Raw genomic sequence first — 22,999 nt, 5'->3', positions numbered from 1 at the left:
AGAATTGGAGATACAAGGTTTACTTGACAGCAACGTTATGCATAGGAGAAGCGTGTACACACACGCGCGCGCGCAGAGCCAAGCGGTATGCACAGAGTGCTCTGCTTCGACCTTGGCAGAGAGGCTTGCTGACTTGGCTGTGGCTGACTCGGCAAAACGTCCCCGCACTAACATGCGACCTTTACCGTGTAGTACCGAAAATGTCAGCTATACACCCAGGAAATGACCGTATCAGCACTCATCTGCACATCGTACCTGAAATCGCTTGGCCGCCACTGCACCTTCGGACAGCGATCTGACCGCCAGAGGTGTGATCTTGAGTGCAAAGGTCATGGAGTTGAAAACTGCGACCACGGTGAAGGCCTGCGATGGAGTCAGAAAACATGAATAATACAACACAGGATATAGGCTACAGTAAATGTGAGAGAAAGCCAGATTAACTAATTAAACCCTATAGCAGGGGTCTTCAAAGTTGTTCCGGCCAAGGACCCCTTAGCTCAGAGAGAGATGAAAAAGGGACCCCCGCTACTTATTGGATTCATGTTAAACGTGTGCTTTCAGACATATAACCACTTAAACCCTCAATACTTTGTAAACATGAACTCGGTACTTGGTCTTTTGTTCCCTGTACATCAAACCTCTTCGCCGAGAATAGCCAATGTACAAGCCCACAACGCGTCAAAGACATTAGACTTTCGGCTGATTTTCCTCCCAGAATAAGGATGCGAGGATTCAAGCGGTTAATGACATATTAAACAAACTATGTAGTCCTTTTTTTCTTGCTTACTTGTCTTCAACACTTTTTTTGTGTGATGGGTGCCATGATTGAATGCTACAGTATGCATGTCTCTAGTGTAAGACAGGTGTCTACAACAGGGGTTGAGAGACATACAGGTGAGGTGACATGCTGACTTATAGTTCCATGAAATGGCTTCATATCGTCACTGTTGGGCAGAACTTCCCTCAGTCTCCAAGTTTCAAATTTGTACGTTTTTTTCGCAAAGTAAAGCCCTGCTTCACCATAAAAGTTACACAAAAGTAATGAAAACAGCCGATCTACAAGCACACAACGCCTCGCCTAGTTTAAAATCATTTTTAAAATGATAAATACAAAACGGTTTTGGATATACAAGGTTTCCACCCAACAACGACGATATGCAGTATTCACAAATGAATACCTGAGCCGCAGTGAGGTCATAGCCCAGGGCCATGTGTAAGGTGAAGGTGCACACACTGGCTATCACCACCACGACCGGAGCCACGCCCACTGTGAGGCTCTGGACCACACCGGCCTTCTCCAGTATACCCTTCTCCTCTGAGCGCACCTCTGGAGGAGACACAGACAGGAACAGACAAGGACAGAAAGACAGGAGAGAATGGGAAAGCGTGATTTGCACGGAAAAGAATCAGGGAGTCGCACACTCAGGTTTTGCCTCTTTTTGTTGAACCCATTTAAGATTTTCTGAAAACTTTGGTTAGGATTTAGAAGATGTTTTTAAAATCAGCCTCAGGCCGCCTTGTTCTTTGAGTTTTACTGGCGGGTAACAACCAACAGATCTAGGTGTATACCGCAGCCTACTGTCCCAGAGTGTATAAATAATGTACTGGCGTAGTTCTTTAGGTTCGATTCAAGTTCACTTCAAACACAAATGAAGGGAAAACATTATATATACAATAAAACAATGTAGTTTAACCTATATCTTCTCTCAGGGGTAGGGCTCGATAAGCATTACGCTTCTTCCTATTTCCTTTTTTTGGCACCTTGGACACTTCAACTGCAACTAATTAATGAGCATGGCCCCTGTGTCTTTAAGAAAAACAAATAAAGCCCTAGGCCTAGAGCATTCTATTCTTTTGTCACCATACCCTAATATCCCTTCTACACTGCATGGTCTCGCTAGTATAAAACAGGGGTCTTCAACCCCTTAGTCAAGAGAGAGATGAAGCAGGGACCCCCACAACCTTATCATAGATTCCATATAGTTTCATCGTTTGACAGCACAATCATCAGTGCATCGGTGTATAATCAGTGTATTTTGGATTCATGAACCGTCAATACTTGACCAATCACTCTGTACTTAGTGTGCTCTTTTTCCCATGTTCCACATCCTCTATGACACCACACTCCTCACACATATCGGATTCACTTCTCGCCATTAGAAACTAATGTTAATTTTGACAGCAAATTTTGATTTAGTTTAGTCATAGTCTTTTGAATAAAATCAAATTTAGTTTTAGTCCTATTTTAGTCATCTTGAGGTCAAAGTACCTCACAATGTTGGTCAAAACATTGTTAATTAATTGGGTGTTTTTAGGACTCTCCGAAATCGGTACTGGACCCCAAAATCCGGCCTGGGTTTATGTGTGGTGTTCAAGCCTTGTGATTTTCAAGACTGTTGCTCAATACAGCTTTAAGTGGCTCTGTAAGCATTCCACACTTTTCCTCAAGCAGCAACAGCATTAGAACCACCGTCAACAAACACACAGTGGACAGAAATAGCAGCAAAGTGGTTCCCGGGAAGGGAAGGGAAGGGAAGGCCCCATACATGGTGTGAAGGGGACAGTGGTAGAAAAAGTCCTCAAATTTCTTAATAGAGTAAAATGATCAATACTGCAATGTACTGTATAATTACTCTGTTAGGGTACAATTATTCTACCTATAAGGGTGGATACTGCCAATGCGTTTCAATGGGAATGGAGCGGTTTGCTGCCATTTGTGGATTTCTGCCCAAAAAAAACAAAAAAAAAACACCAAAAAAAAACAACTCTATTACCATTTAAATGCATTGGCAGAATCCGCCCTAATATGTAGAATAATTGTGTGGTGTGACCGTAAAAGTCTGGAATTCAAAATTGACTTGAGCAAAAGTACAAAAGTATTGGTATTAAAATGTACTTAAAGTACCAAAAGTACTCATTATGCAGAATGTCCCATTTCACAAGCTAGTGTAGTCCAAGTCCCAGAAATACATTGTGCTGCTGGCTGTACTGTTCCCCCAGTTCACTGGGTCCAAATCACTGGACCAAACAATCAATGCATCGTTTTATCCACCCCAAGGCAGAAATGTGCTTGAACTATGTGACTCCTTCCTAACAATATAAGGCTGCCTTTGAACAACGTGCATTACTGCTTGGATGCCAGCGCACAGAAGTCGTACAGCCCAATCAATCAGCAGGGGTATAATATTGTCATCTATGTGAGTCACTAAAAGTAATTGAAAGGAGGCACTGTTGCTGGACCATAAGATGAACGATCAATTAATTATCATAATAATTGGTAATCACAGAACTGTGGTGTAATGAGCCCCACCTGGCCAATTTCAAGTTATGTTTAAAAAGTGGAAAATGATTCTATATATACGGGAAGGCTTAGCCAGTGAGAGATAATGAAAAAGGATTTAAGGTCAGGGGTGCAATTGTTGGTTCACTCTGGGGATAAGTCTAATTTCATGTGATAAATTGATGATTGTAGAACTAAATTGCTACAATGACAGGAGGTCCAAATTAAGCAGACCCTCAAGTCAGGGGAGGCAGTCAATGTAGAAATGAATAAAAACACTAATAAGTCCAGTGGTGGAAAAAGGTTCTCACATTTTTTACTTGGGTAAAAGTATTAATACTGCAATATAGAAATACTCTGTTACAAGTAGAAGACCTGAATTCAAAATTTACTTGAGTAAAAGTACAAACGTATTGGCATCAAAATGTGCTTAAAGTGCCAAAAGTACAACTTACTCATTATGCAGTTTGAAGTTTTCAAATGTATAAAGAAATCCTTTGAAAATAGCAGATCTACAAGCTCACAGTGTGTCGCATCATGACTAGGGATGGGACGATAAGCGATATTATCGTTTATCGTGATAAAAAACACTCACGATAATCGTATCGTGGAGATTTAGTATATTGTGATATCGTCCTCCATCATGCACTGGGATCAATTCACCTTTTATTTGCTGAGCTGCCTTTTACTTTGCTGAGTGCCGGTACCACTTAAACCCTCTATAATTGGTAAAAGGTACTTATAATATACGTACTTGATACAGTTTTTTTTTTCACTCTATCAAATGTCTTTGCCAAAAAAATAGCCGATCTACAAGCTCACACATCTGCTATTTGTTGGCAAATGTTCCGCCCCAGGATAATGGATTTTTTATCGTAAATCCCGATTTATTTGGTCACAATAATCGTGATATGAAATGTTCATATCGTCCCATCCCTAATCGTGACGCATTGTGAGCTTGCGTAAATGCACTGAAGTTACTTTACACCACTGGGCGTGACTGCAGGGGTTCCCGGAGCCAAGGCCGCACCACAAACAGGAAGCGAGCGTGGTGTCACTGTGTGTCACGTTATTGCTGAATCACAGGCCTTGGCAGCGGCGCAGCAAAGTAGCCAGACTCACTGTGAATGTTGTGAGCGAAGGCGTCCTCCCAGCAGTACATCTTGATGAACTTTATGCAGCCCAGGATCTCGTTCATCAGCCTCACCCGCCGGTCGGTCACCGTCACGCACTTCTTGCGGAAGTACGCCGTCAGCCGCGACGCCAGCATCTGTCCAGACGGGGAAAGGAGAAACAAGAACGATGACACAAAAAGGAATGAAAGTGTCTGGTGGGGAAACGAGAGCAGACGCAGTGAGATCAGCTAAATCCAGTGGTTTCCAAACCTTTTAACTCACGACCCAAAAGAGAGATTAGTCGTTTGCCCGGGACCCAAACTAGTGAAAACAGCAGATCTACGAGCTCACAACGCATCGCTTGTAGATCGGTTATTTTCACTACTTCTTAAACATTCATTTGGTTTTCTAATTTATGGAATTTCTTCGATTTTTCTTTTATTTACTAATAACTTGAAAAATTACAGAAAATATTTGCTTTTTTTGGTAATGTTTTTTGTAAATGTTTTGAAATAATAATAATTTAAAACAAAATGTAGGAAACCAAAAATGAAGGGACCCATAAAAATGTGTCCCCGACCAACTGTTTGGGAACCAGTGAGCTAATCTGTCCCTGGCCTGGTCTGACCTGGAGGGATAGATGCCTTTCTCATCAATAGCAAGTCTCTGACTCTCTCACACACCCTGGCTGATTCTGAGCGCCATTTAAAAAGGAGCCGAGATTGATTGCCTCTAAAACTCAGATTATGTTTTCTTTTCAGACGGTTCAAAATAATATGAAGTTTTGTAGAAAGAGGAAATAGCGATCTGTTAGGCTGGAGTAAAAGTCCACAGCAAGGTGCTTTTTGGTACAACGGGGTGACAAAATTGATTTGCAAAAGAGGGATGAGACCAAGGCACTCAATTAATAGTCTGGCTAATGCCTGCAGGGCAAGGTTATTATTTTTTTGAATACACAAACGCATTGCGGCAACAATGCCTTCAGGGTGACTAGTACAAGGATTTGTTGTCAAAGGCAAAAGTGGTTGAAGGCTGAAGCAAGCAAAACTGTTTTGATCAACATTCTACCTTTCTTATAAGTAAGAATACAAAGGGCATGAACTCATTTCTATATAGGTTTCTCTGGTAATTGACGATAAATGGGGCAGTTTGTTTGTGCTGTAATGTAATGTTACATGAAACACGCTCTGCCTGCCTGTCGCAGTGTGGGTAGCGAGCAGTGTTCATTTCTGGGACTAAAACTTTGACGAAAAAATCACACCCGTGTGAACTGAGCGGTGGTCGTGGAGGCTGCGCAACAGCAAAACAAATATATATATATACCTGTATATATATATATAATAAAAAATATTAAAACAATATTAAACAAAATATTAATAATAAAATGCATGTCACTCAGGCCGCCACTGGTATCCATCCATCATCCATCCATCCGTGTGTGTGTGTGTGTGTGTGTGTGTGTGTGTGTGTGTGTGTGTGTGTGTGTGTGTGTGTGTGTGTGTGTGTGTGTGTGTGTGTGTGTGTGGGTGTGTGTGTGTGTGTGTGTGTGTGTGTGTGTGTCTGGTCTGGCCTGAACAACAGCGCCCCTCCCTTAACATGTGTGGTCAAAAAAGGTACTGTAGGCTACATACAGACAGACAGACAGACAGACAGACACGGACGCAGACAGACAGACATACCCACACACACGGCCACGTATAGGAGCGTTGTGACCACCGCTCAAAAATATCCGTCGACTACAGTACCTTTTTTCACTGACACTACAGTACCTTTTTTCACTGACAAAAACTGAATAAAAACTAAGCCAAGGGTCTTCAACGTTTTCAGTCCAAGGACCCCTTAGTTGAGAGAGAGATGAAGCAGGGACCACAACCTATTAATAAATTCCAAATAGTTTCATTTTTTGACAGCACAATCAGAAAGAAACTTGACCTTTCACTCTTGTACTCTGCTCTTTTTCCCCTCTACACAAAGCTATTTGCCGAAAATAGCCGATCTACAAGCTCATAACGCCTCGCAGCGTGAGATGTTGTGAGCTAGGGTTCAAGTTGTGATGCTATAGGGTTCAAGTGGTTAATATAAAAAAGTAGAAGAAAAAGGTTTCTATCACTCAAAGATTTGGAGGGCCCGCTGTAGTAAGTCTGAGGACCCCCTATGGGTCCAGGACCCCTGTTGAAGACCCCTGAACTAAGCTATGATATGACACAAACTATGACTAAATGTACTGACAATTTCATCAACAAATAAAAACTAGACTAAAATGTTAGGGTGGGACTAGTGGAGAAGAGATCGTATGCTTGGTTGTGTGCAGGTGTCACTCTCAGTAAAAAAGAAAATGTCTCAAAATTGTACTTAGTAAGTAACAGCACTCGAGTAAATAAGTAAGGGATAATGAATGGCTCCGCGGTGAATGACGCTAGATAACAGACCGACGGCTTGATAAGTTATCAAATCGAAGGGATGCCATTCATTATCCCGCTCGTTACCCGGCTACTAAATAAAATTAATAATTCGACTCAAAACTAAAAACAAAACAAAGTATTTCCTTGTTTACAGACGGCTGGAAGTGTTCCACAAGTGTCGCGCTGGGGCGTCACGGTCGCCTTGGAAAACAAGGAAGTGCTGATTAGATAGAATCCATTTTCTGATACTACGTCGTCTATTTCTCGCTTAAAATATTTTAAAAAACATTCTTGAGAGCAACGTTTAGTTGTAAATGTCGCTGTGTGTTTGTCTACCATGTAGACAAACACACAGCGACATTTACAACTAAACGTTTTTAGTGCTGTATGCAACATGCATACAGCACTAAATTCACGCAGTGCAGCCTGAATGCAGCAGCTGCTCTGAGCCGTTGATTAGGCAGCGGTCTGTTATAGAGCGGAGCGGTCTGTTATCGTGGGATATCAGACCTCTGATTTCAGCGCTCGACCAATCAGAATCAAGAATCCAAACAGGCCGGGTAATAAATGTACTTAGTTACTTTCCACCAGCGCCTGAGTGCTCACCATGGTCGGGTAGAAGATGATAAAGATGGCGGAGCCCACGAGGGCGGTGGGTCCCAGGAAGTATGCCGTGTAGGACACGCCCAGCACCACCACCAGCGGACCCCCGGCCAGAAGGCAGCCCACCGACACGGCCTCGTACAGCCGCTGGCCGTCACTGGAGCAGATGTTGATCAGCTAGGTGGAGAGACACACAGGTGTCAGCGACGCATACCATTTACTCAACATATGTACCAAACATCTGCTATGAACCAGGGGGAAATGGCCTCCTCTTAACCACATTAACCTTGGTCAAAGTAAAGACTGCTATTAAAAGGAAGTATATACTCAGAGGATATTTTAAAGATGGGGTGCCATGGTTTTGTGTTTTTTTTCTGTTTTGTATGTGTTATGGTCATTCAGGGCTATCTCTTTATGTTTCTGGTATTATTATTATTATTCACTTATTTTGACAAAAATGTCCACCACAAGCCAGCATGGCGATGCAACTCTGCCTACCTCTCCGGCACTGACGTCCTTGGTGCTGCGCAGACGGAGGATCTTCTGGAAGGCAAAGGTGAGCGCCGCCCCGCGGAGGCGCGCCGCCGTGCGGTAGTTGACGGCCCACATGAGGGCCAGCGACCAGGAGCGTATCAGCTCCATGAGGAAGATCCCCGCCACCAGGGACAGGCCGTACGGGAGCCAGCTCTCCGAGCTCTGACAGTACTCCAACAGGGCCCGTATCAGGAGGGCCTGCATGGGGGGAAGAGGTGCAAGGAAGCAGGACGGTGAAAAGGTAAGGAAAGTAGGAGAGGACAAAGTGCAGGGAGAATAGGGGAAAGTAGGGTGGAAAAAAACATGAGTCGAAGGAGAAGCTGGCGCTGACAAGGAAATGATGAGGCATATTTGATGTCATCTGAATAGACTGAGGTGAGGTTAGGGCCGAAAAGACCAAAAGCACTAAATGCTGGCCAGTGTAAAATGTACAGTAGGATTTCAAAACAACACAGTCAGGGACAATCACAAACAAGAAGATTAAAATCTATAGATTACGGAGCAATCTATACCATTCTGCACAGTCAGTCAGCATACCTGCTGAATTAACCAAGTCGTTGTGTAACAAGCTAAATCCAGTTAATACTATTAGATCTGGGAAGCTGCTCGCACATACTGCGCAGCACTCACACATCAAAATAAACAGCCAGGGGTGTGAGGAACAATGGGACTAACTCAATAATACTCCGGCAGGAGAACTCCAAACATAGTTACCCCTCAACTTAAATTTGATTAAAGAAATAGCCTCCATATTGGCACATTCAAGCTCTTTTCATTTTCTCGGCTGTCTGAGGTGGCGCGAGGGCAATTTAGGAGGGAGAATATGCTACGCTGTGTTTTCATTTCAATTTCCAGACCAGCGTGAAATGGGATAAAGCGATTTTCAGAAATCACACTTGGACTTGGGACTCAGAGTCTGAGCCAGCCAGTCCACGCTGAAAAGGCGCATTAGCCGAATCAGCAGAAAGAGAAATAAAAGAGAGGAGGATTTGGACGGTACTCACGGGCCCCACGAAGCCTGCCACCATGGTGAGGAGGAGGGAGAAAATGGCCACCAGCATGCGGGTTTGGCAGAACCTCAGGAAGACTCTGGTCAGGGACGCCCCCTCTCGCCCTCGTCTTTTTAGCTCGTCGTGCCACAGAGACTCCAGCCTGGCCCCGGGATGAGAGAGGAGAAGAGAAGACGAGCCTTTTAGCATCAGAATCAAGAGTCTTGATTTGTGCTAATAGTTTCCATGGACATATGGACATGCACACACAAATGAAACTTAAGCATACACAAACACATTATGGACGCTCCATGTGTGGAGAGGACATTGCTTCCTTTTAACTCATTAAGACCCGAGGCCGATTCAACACGTCTTCTAAATCCTATAAAAAAAAACATATGTTTCTATGTCAGACGTTCTCAAACTTTTTCATGTCAAGGACCCCTCAAATGATATGTATTTGGCAGCCGACCCCCATCTAAAAATATGATGTATCAGGGACCCCCCAGAGGCAAAGATTTGAGTTACAAATGTTTGATTTACGATTTCTCAAAAATAGAAGATCTACAAGCTCTTAGCGCGGCACTCAGTGTAGACTAGAGGGGGGAAAAGGGACCAAGTATAGACCCCTGGGGCACCCGAGGCAACTGACGTGAATAGGTTTTAAGTGGTTAAATCAATCAGGAACTCTATGGCATTCTAAGGCAACAAAGGTGGGCTATACGCACAGCTATAGTCAAGTGCATGATACATAATAGGCAACATACAATAATTCCTCAATTAATCCTAATCCATTTTTATCCCTGACTTTCTGAATTCAGATGCAGCCAGCATACATATCATGCAGCATTACTGTAACTGTAAAGCTAAAGGGAAATCTTTGGTTGAACCCCAAGAACGACTAAAAGCTTCATGAGCTATTCATTATTAACAGCAGCATTTAAACACTTAATTATAATGAATGATGAGAGATTGAGAGTTAACAGTCGGTCAAACTTTATTCTACTCTCTTTCAGACATTAATTCTATGCAACCTGCTGCCAGGGTACCAATTAACTGTATGGAGAAATTTGCATTTGCAAAGGGCAAAATTATCATAAGTGAAACCAGCAGGTTCTGAACTATTGCCTTCCTTTAAATTAGGGTTAGTTAATGTAACCCAATAGATCCGTGAGGACGGTCTAATCAGATTTACAGTCTGTAAGTCTAGCTGAAAGCAGGACTGAACTAAGAAAATTAAAAAGCACACTATTGCAACATACATAATACATAATTAGCTTATGCCTATTATACAAAGCCACGTGGTTGTAAATAGTTCTACATAAGGGAGAACAACAGTTAAGCTTCTTTCATTTTTGATGAATGATACATCACATAATTACACTATCAATCATGCTAAAGATGTTATTGTAGTCTTTTAAAACTGTATAATGCCCCCATAAAGAGGGTAAAATATCTTTTTGCCAAATGCATCATTGGTAATGACTCCGTAGAGCAACTGCAGAAACTAATTTACACCATAATGGATCTATTAAAACACTATCAGAGACAGCAAGAACTTTAAACCAACTAGATTCTCCCATAGCCTTATAATTATTACTTGAATTCAAACAGCACTTGATCTGAGAAGTCACGATCAACTGCACCCCCATGCAGTCAGTGGTGGAAGAAGAAGATCAAAATGTTCTTATTCACACATTTTTAAGACATTTCCAAATGTGCCAAATCTTTCAGTTTATAATCTAGATCGTCTATTTTCAAATAGCTGAAGTATCTAGGGTTTTGTATAATACTTAACTAAAGTTTTCAAATAATTGTAGTGAGGTAAAAAGCACATTATTTGCCTCTGAGATGTAGGGGAGTAGTGTCATAAAATGGAACTACTGAATTCAAGTAAAAGTACCTCTACAAAGGTGTAGCCTACTTAAGTATAGTACTTAAGTAAATGTATTCAGTTATACTTTCCCAAAGTCTGAGTGCACAGCTTGAATCACAGGAAATGACACTGCAAAATATCCATGGTGAAGCTAACGGCAATGTGACTGTTTTTTCTTTTTTTTCTTTCAGAGACTCTGATGTTCAAGTCCAAACAAGTTAACCACTTAAACCTATCATCTCTGTCAGGTGGAAAACTGATATGTCCAAAACTGATACTTTTCAGGATTCAAAAATAGCAAAAGTAGCAAAAACTTGCTTGTTTCAAGCTTGTAGATCTGCTACTTTTGATACTTTGTGTGATGCTGTAGTATGATCAAGGGGCATAGTAGGGCATTCATTTACGAAAAAATATCAAATGTTAAAATATACAGATAAGAGGTTTCAGCCCGACAACAACGCTATACTAAGTTGACCAGAGTCCCTGGGGGCTCTATACTAGGCTAGGCCCCCTCCTGGTGTCACACTACCCTAAATATCTTCGCTGAGAACAGCCGATTTACAAGCTCTGCCAGTTTCGCAAACTGTTAGGGAACTGGAAAAGGGAAGCTAGGTTTCAAGTTGTTAAATCTTGTATTTATGAAGCTATTTTAACAACCAGGTTTGTCAGAACCAGTGTTTATACAGAGAGCACACACAGGACACAAACGCGGATAGAACCAGAGATACAATCAAGGGTGTGTGGGCAAAAGCTGCACAAACAATCTCAGTGCGTATGTCTGTGTGCGCGCGTGATGTCTGACGTGTGTGTACAGTATAAGGGCCAGAAGAGAAACGCTTCACTGTCAAACACGGCTTGAGCTGTCCTCACAACAGCATTCCTTTTGAGAGTTGGACTCGAAGCGGTGTGTTTTCAAGGGAATGCTATAGCCTGGGTAGGTACATCGCATTCTTACCTCGCACCTCACTGTGCACTCTCAAGTGTCAACTCTCCCAGGAGGATTTTCAAAAGCACCACCACCGTCCCCCCCTACCCCTCCCCCATCTGCCCATTTTACTTATGCATCGGGTTGCATAACTGTCCCCTGCTATGTAAACACAAAAACCTCCTCCCCACTCCCGCCGCCACACAGCTACTCAGCAGTGTTGGTGCATACCATCCATCGCTCGCCCATGCCACTCTGACAGGTCTGTGCCTCAATGTTCTTTCCCCCTTCCCCTCTCTCTCTCTCTCTCTCTCTCTCCCCGTGGGTCCCACGTATCATCATGGCCTCTCGCCAGAGATGTTGAAACAGAGCATCATTCACAACTCAGTCACCACCACCGAGTACAAGAGCAGCGTTCCCCCCACCCCAACGCGGGGCCTCTCCTTCCCGCGGGCTGTGGAGTCATGGGGCCTGGATAATTTGCAGCACGTGAGTAATGTTAAAAGGCACCGGAAACACAGGAAACCCTCTCCAAGCACCTCTCTGATTCTAACATTCCATTGATATTCTTTCGAATACGTCCTTTTCCACGAGGGGTATTGGTTATGGTGTTTCTGCATGGTGGTGGTGGTAGACTGGCAGGGAGGGCAAGGCACAAAGCTGTTAAGTATAATTGTCCTGATGTGGCCTCACACCGGTGCATGGTCAATGAGTGTGACTGAGAATGTCCCGGTCACAGACTGTCCCAGCCAGGTAAGAGCAGCTCTAATGACATAACCACCCAGCAGTCCTACACTAACTCTCACTCTAAAGCTTTAATCCCTGCTATTCTTAGGAGCTCCGCCTCTCCAGTCCTGCCACACCTCCACTGTGCTGGGAAATAAAGACAAGATGTTCAACAATCAGCTGAAATGCACGCACACACATATGTGTGTGTGTGTGTGTGTGTGTGTGTGTGTGTGTGTGTGTGTGTGTGTGTGTGTGTGTGTGTGTGTGCGCGCGTGCGTGCGATCACACGTTCACGCACACACACAAACACACACACACACACGCACGCACACACGCACCCGTGTGACTGTGCGCCACCAAAAAATAAAATAGACCGAGAGATAGACCTGTGTTGATCCCAAGAGAGATTCAGTTGCCATAGCAGCAGAACAGTTAGGATAAAGCAAAGACACAGGTATGGTATGAGTAGGCAACAGAGCATACAGAATAGGTATTTGGATAACATTAGGCAATTTAAGCTTTGGAAGTCTCTACAACGGTTCCCTTTCCATGTGTCGCCACGGGAACCAAAGAGTTCAGTAAAAGGGTTGGGACCCCGTCGCCGACGGCTGTTTGCTTAACGATTTTGACTGCTATGGCGATTACGTCATAGCAGCCGTAGTTCCGCCAATCCGCCTTGTGTTGCGCTTGTAGAAACGGGCTCCTTAAATTCCCTATTAGCTAAGAATGGAGGAGGATAATCACACAACATCATCACAGGGTGAGATATTCAGCACACACAGACAAGCAGACACAGACACGTCACACACACACACACACACACACGCACGCACGCACACACACACTCACACACACAATTTATCGCAGTCCATCAGTCCATCTTTATCAATGATGACCTCATCTACCAGAGGTATTGAGTAGAGAGCCCTACCAATATATTGGTCATACCGATATATCGGTCGTTTTTAGGTAATATAGACCACCATTTGATGACATTTAGCCACTCAGACCCAAAATGTAAGAATATATTGCCGTTGCCCTTAAGGATCCATTGGGTTTCATTTTACACTCATGAGTTAAAGATCTTATAAAGGGTCCATTTGGTTACCAAATCTCCATCATTTTGCTGGGGACCACCTGGAAACCCCGAAAAGGAGCACTGGTGGTCCCCGGACCATAGGTAAAAAAGGAAAAAAGTGTTTTGAAGGTAATACGTTTTTGAAATTTAGGCTATTTATTATTACTAGACCTTACCCGTTCGAAGATATGTGCTCCAAAATATGTGCAGAGTGTGGGTTGTGGGGAAAGTTACTGTAACTGGTGCGTGCGTGAGAATATGTGGGAGCATATGTGGGAGCATCATAATGTAAGGCATAATGTATGCGCTTGCTCCACAGAGAGAGGGGTGTGTGTGTGGGGCTACAGATCCCATGGCCTGGAGGAACGGACCGTAACCCTGACAACAGACTAAGAAAACGCGAATAAACAGCTTTAATTTGGGAGAAATGAAATTCGGGCTTCGTCAGCGTTGGTATAATGCTAACTTTGGGATCAGTTGCTGAAGCGAGTGAATAGATAAACGTAGATAAGCGTGAGCGTTAGAGCGTTAGAGCGTGAGTGTGTGAGTGAGTGAGTGAGTGAGTGAGTTGTTTGGTGCTTTATTAGATAGATTGCGACCGTCAGGTCCCATTTACTATCAAAACCTCCACCGGCTGTCTGTCAGTCAATCAGTCCGTCCGTCAGTCTGTCTGTCACGTCACACTTTTGCCCTGCTCATATCTCCGCCATCGTTGCCCCTATCCATGTGAAATCTTCCACACACACTCCTTGCCTGCCAAACCACAACCTCCACCCATCAATTCTCACATGGCCCTCTTCTAGCGCCACCATGAGGCCCATTCTTGCAAAACACATTTTTGGACACTGCTCCTACAATTTTTGCCCTAAAATCACGCAAATCGGTACACAGTATGTCTAAACTCATCTCATCAACATGGACCTGTCCCATTTAGCGCTACCTTCAGGCAGATTTTTTAAAACACATTTTTGGACACTACTCCTACAGATTTTGCCCTAAAATCACGCAAATCGCTACACAGTATGTCTACACTCATGTCATCAACATGGATCTGTCCCATATAGCGCCACCATCAGGCCGATTTTTTCAAACACATTTTTGGACACTACTCCTACAGATTTTGCCCTAAAATCACGCAAATCGCTACACAGTATGTCTACACTCATGTCATCAACATGGATCTGTCCCATATAGCGCCACCATCAGGCCGATTTTTTCAAACACATTTTTGGACACTGCTCCTACAAATTTTGCCCTAAAATCACGCAAATCGGTACACACTTGCTCTACGCTCATGTCATCAACATGGATCTCTCCCATTTAGCGCCACCTTCAGGCCGATTTTTAAAAACACATTTTTGGACACTACTCCTACAGATTTTGTCCTAAGATCACACAAATCGGTACACAGTATGTCTACACTCATCTCATCAACATGCATCTGTCCCATATAGCGCCACCATCAGGCCGATTTTTTCAAACTCATTTTTGGACACTGCTCCTACACATTTTGGCCTAAAATCACGCTGCGACCTGACGGTCGCTTATCTCCCGATTAGGGAGTCTTACTGGTTTTATATTATTACAAATCGGTTAAACATCGGCAATCGGTGGTCTAGCACTCACCATCGGCAAACATCGGCATCGGTCAAAATATATGGCATCTGTCGGGCTCTAGAATTGAGGTTACTTTTCAGTGACACACATATCATACACTCACATATGTGTGTGGACACACATACACACACACTTTATTGCAGTCTATCTGTCCATCGTTATCAATGATGACCTCATCATGATGACCTCTACCAGAGGTATTGAGGTTACTTTTCAGTGACACACATATCATACACGCACACATGCGTGTGGACGCAAACACACGCATGCGCGCGCGCACACACACACACACACACACACACACACACACACACACACACACACACACACACACACACACACACACACACACACACACACACACACACACACACACCGAGAGACTCCCACTCTAAGCATATCAAATTCCCACACTGACTAGTGCCCCAAATATCATCCGTTCAGCCTTGGCCAGACACCTGTTTTCTATGTCTGAGCAGCGTTATCACCAGGTCTGAGTGGCTCACATGTAGGGTAGGGGAAGTAGGTTACTCTGTGTTTGATTATGGACGAAAAACAACCCCAGTGAACCATGTCACGTGTTAAGATTATTGACTAGATGAGTGCTGAACTTATTGCTTATCGACTAGATGAGTGCTGAACTTATAGCAACTTTGCCTCCAACCATAAGTACCACCGGGTTTATTTGCCTGGGGATTCATGGAGGGCATTTTCCCTTGGAGGTTAAATACTTTAAACCTGAACCTGGCATCCCTAGTTTGGACATACTGGATTGTTGTAAAGAAAAACACACACATTTGCAAAATAGCTGATCTACACGGTCCCAACGCGTCACCATGTGCTCCGGTGCAAGCCTGTAGATTGGCTATTCTAACTTGACATTCGCCGTTCGCCGAAGTATAAAATAGGGCTCATGTGGTTTTAACAGTTGCCGCCATGAGTGACCTCACCTTTGGCAGTTGGTTTCGGAGGCTTCGTGGCAGGACAGCCCCCAGACATCGTCCATAGACAGACTGGACGCCCGGTAGGACTTCACTGCCAGCGGGGTGAGCCAGTGCAGGGTCATGAAGGAGAATAGGCCGGCATTATCAACTGGGTGCTGGTGCCTGGAATGAGAAAAGAGTTACAGGAAAAACAGCGTGAGTCGCCTAAACCTGCAGACGAGACACACAGATGTGCTATGTTAGGACAGGTGGGACACGCAGGCCCCTGAGAGAGAAGTGCGAGTCTCCACTCGGCTAGGTCGATGGAAGACGAATCAAGCCCGCAATGTCAATGTTTGAACAGCCATTTGCACCCGCTTCATAGAAATCTGAGGGAGCAGCGAAAAGAAGTTCAGGGGTGAGTTTATCAGGCTGCTCAAACACAGGTCAGGGCGATAAGTTCCATTCCCTTATCCTGGCCTTGTGCTACAGTAGCAGCCAGGACATTGGCTTTAAAAACAACAAAATAGACCTGGCATCTTTGCTGTGTGTGTGTCCGTTTGCTGTCCCTGTGTTTTTCTCTGGCTGTCTGCTTGTCCATTTGTCCGCCTGTCTGTCTGAGAGTCCTCTCCATCTGTGTCAGTCTGCGTCTCTTCAACATGCTTGTGAGTGAATGCGCGCGGTAGTAGTACCAGTACGTGAAAGTGTTATGTATTATTATGTCGGATTGTTTGCACTGATTTTTTTTTTTTAAGTAGTACCGGTACATCTTGTAGAACAGGAGACGCAGCAGTAACCGCCACATCATCATCATTACCATAACTTAAGCTATGTTTGCTTACATTCAAAGAGTGCTCTGCTCGAGTTGTCACCTCACTTCTTACAGTATGAATTTGTTTTGTCACTACACTTTTCCACTTATGAACAAAACAGCCCCTTTCCCCTACACAGGACAGGGGTCTCTCTCACCCAGTCTTCAATGCATGTCTCCTCTGGTTTTTACTGGTGAAAGTTAAACATAATATGTGCCTTCTACTGCAAAATACAGTAGCAGTCAGGCCATTGGCTTTAAATGCAAATAAACAGACCTGCCGTCTTTGGTGCATGCGTGTCTATCTAGTTGTGTTTTTCTCTGGCTGTCTGCTTGCCCATCTGTCTGTCTGTCTGCCACTGAGCACCACAGTCGGTTATTGGTTCTAAACAATGGTTTTGATATCTTTTTGGATTAATTGCCCCCCAGCCTTACTTGTGGGTTATTCTGAAGGGCTTCAGTAGCTGCAGGCTATGCCGGTAGCGCCCTCTCCTCTTTGCTCCTTTGCCCACCGTGTCTCCATCTTCTTCCTCTGGGTAAGGCAGGGTTTGTGGCGAGGACAAGGGCAGGCCCTCCACCCGACCAGCTGCTTCCAGAGCATCAGGGTGCATGACTGCCCTTTGTAAAAGTTACGCCAATCTGTCACCAAAAAAAACACACACGCACGCACACATGCATACATGCACACACGCACAAAAACACAGTGTTGCAGAGGATTGCAAAGTATACCACAGTTTGTTACTAATGGTAATTAGGAACAAATTGTGTCAACTGTCCCATTAACTCCCTGCACAGTGAAATCTTGAGTGTAAAAAAATTATATATATAAGACCCTATCTGAATGTGAAGTCAATATGCCCCTTTTGTCTTCCTCCATTAAGCAAACACTTGCATTTGTTTGTGCTGAATCACCCTCTGAGCCCAGGGAGATCTGAAAAGTAACTGTGCTCAGAGGTCGCGGCCCCCTCTCTATCGCACACACGACTCTAAGTGCTTATCTATTTTAAGACGGCGTGTCTGTGGCCTCACAACAGTTTGGAAGCTTTTTTAGAGCGGGTTGACATTCGAGTCGCCGCCGCATGCCGCGTCCTCGCATTGTCACTGATCACTTCTGGGGGAGTGGAACAGTCCAGGGGGGGTGGGACCGTTGGCTTCATCGTACGATGAATGGGGAGTAGCAAAGATAACTGATCTACAAGCTACAAAAAATGTTTTTACATTGTTTAAAATAACCTATAATAACGGCATGCCTAATATAGGGATGCCAGGTTGAAAGTGGTGAAAGGGCCTAGGAATGTGACCTCTGACAAGGAGAAAAAAGTGCAGTCCAGAAAACCCAATGGAAATTGGCCTCTGGGAGAGAAGAATAAAAACATTTGCCACACATCACATGCTCTGCAGAGAGTGTCATAATGAAACAAGCATTGATTATATTACAATGTGGTGTTTACAGTGTATAGTTCCTGTTTTGTCTTTGCTGCTCCATTACCGTTTGATCACTTTCACCACTGTCCTTCTTGTAAACTTGAAAACTTTAATGAAGCTGTTATTGTTGCTGGGCTTGTGTGCTTCCTGCATCAATAGTTAGAATTATTTATTTTTTCCTAACACTAAATCAGAGGTCATCAACAATGTGTCTATACACCGACAAATGTGTCTGTGGCAAAGACTTGGCCTCATCTGTGGCAATATTTAGATTTTGTTTTTACACACTCTTATAGGCCTATTGTTGACTTTTGCCAATAATGTCTACCACAAGCCAGCATGCCTCAGTCACTACCTTGTCATGTGAAGTCTGGCATGCTTGCTTGTGAACGTTTTGCAAACACTAGCTAAAGTCCCCTTGTTCAGCAAGCACAGACTATCAATATACACAAGCATTCTAAACACAACTTCATATTTACAGCATATATTTCAGGCCGGGCATGCAAACCTCCTCCGCTTTTCTGCTTAAGACAGGCCTATAACTGAGGTTCAGAGTGAATATAAGACAGATGTATTCAGAGGAAATTTTGATTTAGGGAAATAATAACCTGAGGTGATTGACGTGACCAGCCCCTGACCAGTGACTGAAAGAAAGGTAGTGTCTGCAGGTCAAGTTCAGGCTTGGTAATGGAGTGTACATAGAGACAGTGTAGGTGATGGTTTGCATACGACATAGTTACAATCTAAAAGATAACTGAACAAAAGCTGTGAGAGCTGAACTGGAGCAGGCCAAGTTAATAATTTTCACTTATGCACACTTAACTAGGATTGGATCAATTCAAAAGATAAAACAAAGTGAAAGTGTTTGTTTACCCTGCATTCTGACCTTGTCTGTCAACTATGTCGAATATATATATATATATATATATATATATATATATGAAAAGTATAATAAAATAGGAAAAAACAATAATGACTACGGATGTAAATAAAACAATGTATAACATCATTGATCATTTAGTAGGCTACATATGGTACTATTTAATATTTCCAAAAGTATCAAAGCTAAGTGTTTATTATGGGTCATCAATTTAATGAGTCATCACTCACAACATGTTGACAAAATATGGTCTCATCACCTCAGTGTCTCTCCATACTGTAACTTTAAACATGTGTCCACTTTGACATAATAGATATTAGTGCAAGCCATCAAGAAAAGCTCCAGAAACATTATTTTCCTCTTCCTCTGTGTCTCTTCGACATGTAGCCTAAAACATCATAAAAGCGGCGCAGTTAGTACACATTGTAAAAGAGTAACCGGTAATATCATAATTATTACCATAAAACCACACCACTACAGTGTTTACTTATTCAAATGTCACTTACATGCAGATCGGCGCTGCTCTGCTGGAGTTGTCACCGGGCTCAACTTCTATTTGGGAGAGTCAGAGATAATAATACTGGCTCAGTCAGAGTGAAACACATCACCCCGACAACTTTCTGTCATTGACACCCGTTTCTTTTCCACTTATGAGCACAGTGAGTGAACACAACCCTCTCTCTCTCTCTCTCTCTCTCTCTCTGTCTCTCTCTCGCTCTCTCTCACGTGTCTCCAGTGCGTGTGTCCTCTGGCTTTAAGTTGGTGGAAAACTCACCTATAGCACACATGTGTTGCCAGATCGTGTGAGAGAAATAAGCAACCCACCCAGGTCTGCTATTAGCTGGAGAGGTATTGGTAAAAAACTTAGACTAAACACAAGTTTTAGGTATGGGTATATTAGGGTTTTCAAAAAACATTGCAAACAAGTCGGGGTCATCCATGGTCTGTTTGCAATGAATGAATCCCATATCAGATAGGTGAGTAGGCCTACGTGTTTGAAACCCCAAATAATTGATAGAAGAGATTTTTAAATGGATTCTGTTACTATTGGGTATGCTAAATAACATACTGAAAATGTAGGCTAATAAAAAAATAACTCATTTTCAAGATGGCGTACGTACACGATGGCTCCCAGCAGTGCCGGGATCTATGCAAACAGGCCACTAGGGGGTGAGCCCAACTTGTTTGCGATGGTTTTTGAAAACCTTATGCCCATACCTAACTCCATGCCAAAAATCGAAAAATTGTAAAGCACGCAATTTGTATGATTTTTTACATAGGCCTATGCCCTCCCTCACTAAAATGCCTATGAACTCTGAGGGACTATGTACAAATTAATAATAATAATAACTAGAGATACTGTTCCTACGAAACAGTGTGGGCTCGCTCGTACTATATTCTGCAGCGTGCTAACTCAAACTGTCATGTGAAGCTCAACCAATACTCCAGCTAACACCACACCCAGATTTTCCACACCTCATTGGCTAAGAACCCTGCCTGCCTGCCTGCCTGCCTTTGTACTCTCCGTGACGGAACTCGCAAAAACTGAGAGAACGGTGCCAGTCAAAGTGACTACTGGCCAATCACAGCGTGTCTTTTCCGGGACTTACCAATTATATTCAACAGAGCTTTAATTGCATGTTTCCATCCAGTTCCTGATGTTGCACGGCTCAGCTGTTCTCAGAGGCTGCGTATAATACTCTATGCTGCGTACGAAAAAACCCGCCCCCACCTGCATCTGATTGGCCTACCAACTTCTGTTTCTGTGACGCACGTGGAAACGATGCACACACTTTTTCAACTGTTTATATTTTAACACTTGCTTTGGCATTTTAAACGTATGTTTTCTCATGCCAATGAAGCTCCTTTGAATTGAATTGAATTGAATTGAATTGAAAAGAGACCACTAGGAGTTGAGCCAAACTTGTTTGCGATGGTTTTTGAAAACCTTAGTCTACCCATTCCTTACAGGCTTACACCATGCCAAAAATCTAAGCAAGTGCACAAACTTTACCAATTCCTCCCCAGCAATGTCAGAAAAACAAGCCCAATTAAGGCCACATGCGCACTTAAAACCTAAAATATATAGGCCTACTTCGACTATTTGAAAATATAATATTCTTTTTCAAATAAAATCTTTTTGAGGCAAAATAATGGTAAATGTGTTTTTAATACATTTTAACATTATAAATCTTGTATGGGGGATTCTTGTGTCACAACTTTTTCCACCAGTCCACCACTGACTACCATCAAGCGACTTTACAGGAATACAAACACAAAGTCGCGTATAATAAGCAGACCTGGCAACACTGGTACAGCACACACGAGGGGACGGGATTCCCAGAGACCAGACTCGCGTCACAGCCGCTCGACCAACCGGGGCCGTCGCGTTGCGCCGTCGCCATGGTAACGTGAATGGTAATGAGGAAGTAGCGCACGCTCTCTGAACACACTCACACAGTACTCGTGTTTACTTTCAGTGGTGGAAACAGTCTATGGGAGGAAAAAGTACTCGCATTTTATAAAAGTATCAATATGACTACTGTGATGATGAAGTAAAAGTCCGGAATTCAAAATGTAATTGCGTAAGTGTACAAAAGTATTGGTATCAAAATGTAGCCTACTAAGTACCAAAAGTAGAAAGAGAATGTCCCCATTTCACAAGTTTTCAAATGGATAAAATGTAGGTCTATAATAAATCTTTTGAATGTAGCAGATCTACAAGCTCACAATGTGTCGCATCACAACGCATTGTGAGCTTGTAGAAGAGCTGCTATTTTCAAATGACCTGAATGTATCGGGCTGATGGGGCATGTTTAGTAATAAATTAATAATCTAAATCTACAAACAAGTAACTAGTAAGTTTTCAAATATATGTAATCACTGTAGTGGAGTAAAAATATAAGCGCATATGATTCTAACATACCTAACAATGTTGTCTATTTGAATGTCAATTATGATTACAGACCTTGTGATATTCATGTTTTTAAACAGATGATTAGAGAACCACTCAGATCATATTCCCTTCCTCAATGCTCCGCAAGGAAGTAAAGAACGGTCATCAATGGCAGCAAACGTATGAAATGAATCATTATTTACTGCCCGCTTCGCGCTCAGAAGGGAATATCACGACTCTTCATCGTAGTTAGCGAGACCAAACACTTTAGAAACTCATCTCTCAAGTCGAAAACTATAGAAATGATCCCTGAAAGTATAGTCTTAACTTCTAAACGGGCGCAAACGACATATGATTCATGTGAATGTAGCCTTCAGTAGCGGTTGCTATAGCTGGTCATTATGTTATAGTAGACCAAAGACCATTTGGACAGTTGAAGTGTCCATAGTTAACCATACACATTGAATGTGAACACGAAGAGCACTCTTTAGAAGTCAAAACTGTAATATTAAAATCTAAAATGTAACCGTACCCACAATACACTGCGAACAATGACGCATACGCACACTAACACGTGGTACAGCCAGTACCCTACCGAGTTATAATAAATAGACCCTACCACCTTGCCTAATGTGCCTACCAAATACTGCTGTGTTAAACAAAAGCAAACCCCCACCCCACGCAGCAGTAGCCTATCAGCAATTAATTGTAGCGTTTACAAGTACAAGTACAACTCCATTTTGGTTTTCTTTTCTTATAAAACATAAAAATGATGTGTCATCCTGACAGGCTGACACTAATCTCTCAAGACAGATTCTGCAAAAATAAAAAATTACAATATGGCCCATATGGGTTCCCAGATTAGGCTACTCTGACGGAAGCATTCAAAATTACAGGGACATAGAGACATATGATA

The 22,999-nt window shown here is 43.1% G+C and overlaps 1 protein-coding gene across 1 annotated transcript in view; it reads right to left on the bottom strand.

Moving 5' to 3' along the window:
- Positions 1-19,823, bottom strand: part of LOC308302066 (ATP-binding cassette sub-family C member 5) — a 55,783-nt gene extending 35,960 nt beyond the window's left edge. The window contains exons 1-9 of the mRNA XM_080746248.1: positions 19,694-19,823; positions 17,318-17,521; positions 16,099-16,254; positions 8,939-9,086; positions 7,899-8,132; positions 7,404-7,577; positions 4,403-4,550; positions 1,179-1,327; positions 256-363 (exon numbers count right to left, since the gene is read on the bottom strand). Coding sequence (XP_080602374.1) covers positions 256-363; positions 1,179-1,327; positions 4,403-4,550; positions 7,404-7,577; positions 7,899-8,132; positions 8,939-9,086; positions 16,099-16,254; positions 17,318-17,493 — 1,293 coding nt within the window. The 5' untranslated portion in view covers positions 17,494-17,521; positions 19,694-19,823. The remainder of the gene's footprint in view (positions 1-255; positions 364-1,178; positions 1,328-4,402; positions 4,551-7,403; positions 7,578-7,898; positions 8,133-8,938; positions 9,087-16,098; positions 16,255-17,317; positions 17,522-19,693) is intronic.
- Positions 19,824-22,999: the final 3,176 nt, after the last annotated feature.

This window comes from Nannobrachium achirus (assembly GCF_963921795.1).
Source record: "Nannobrachium achirus genome assembly, chromosome: 17".
Classification (NCBI taxonomy): domain Eukaryota; kingdom Metazoa; phylum Chordata; class Actinopteri; order Myctophiformes; family Myctophidae; genus Nannobrachium; species Nannobrachium achirus.
The sequence above is the reverse complement of the archived record's forward strand: the minus strand, read 5'-3'. Positions and strand labels throughout refer to the sequence as shown.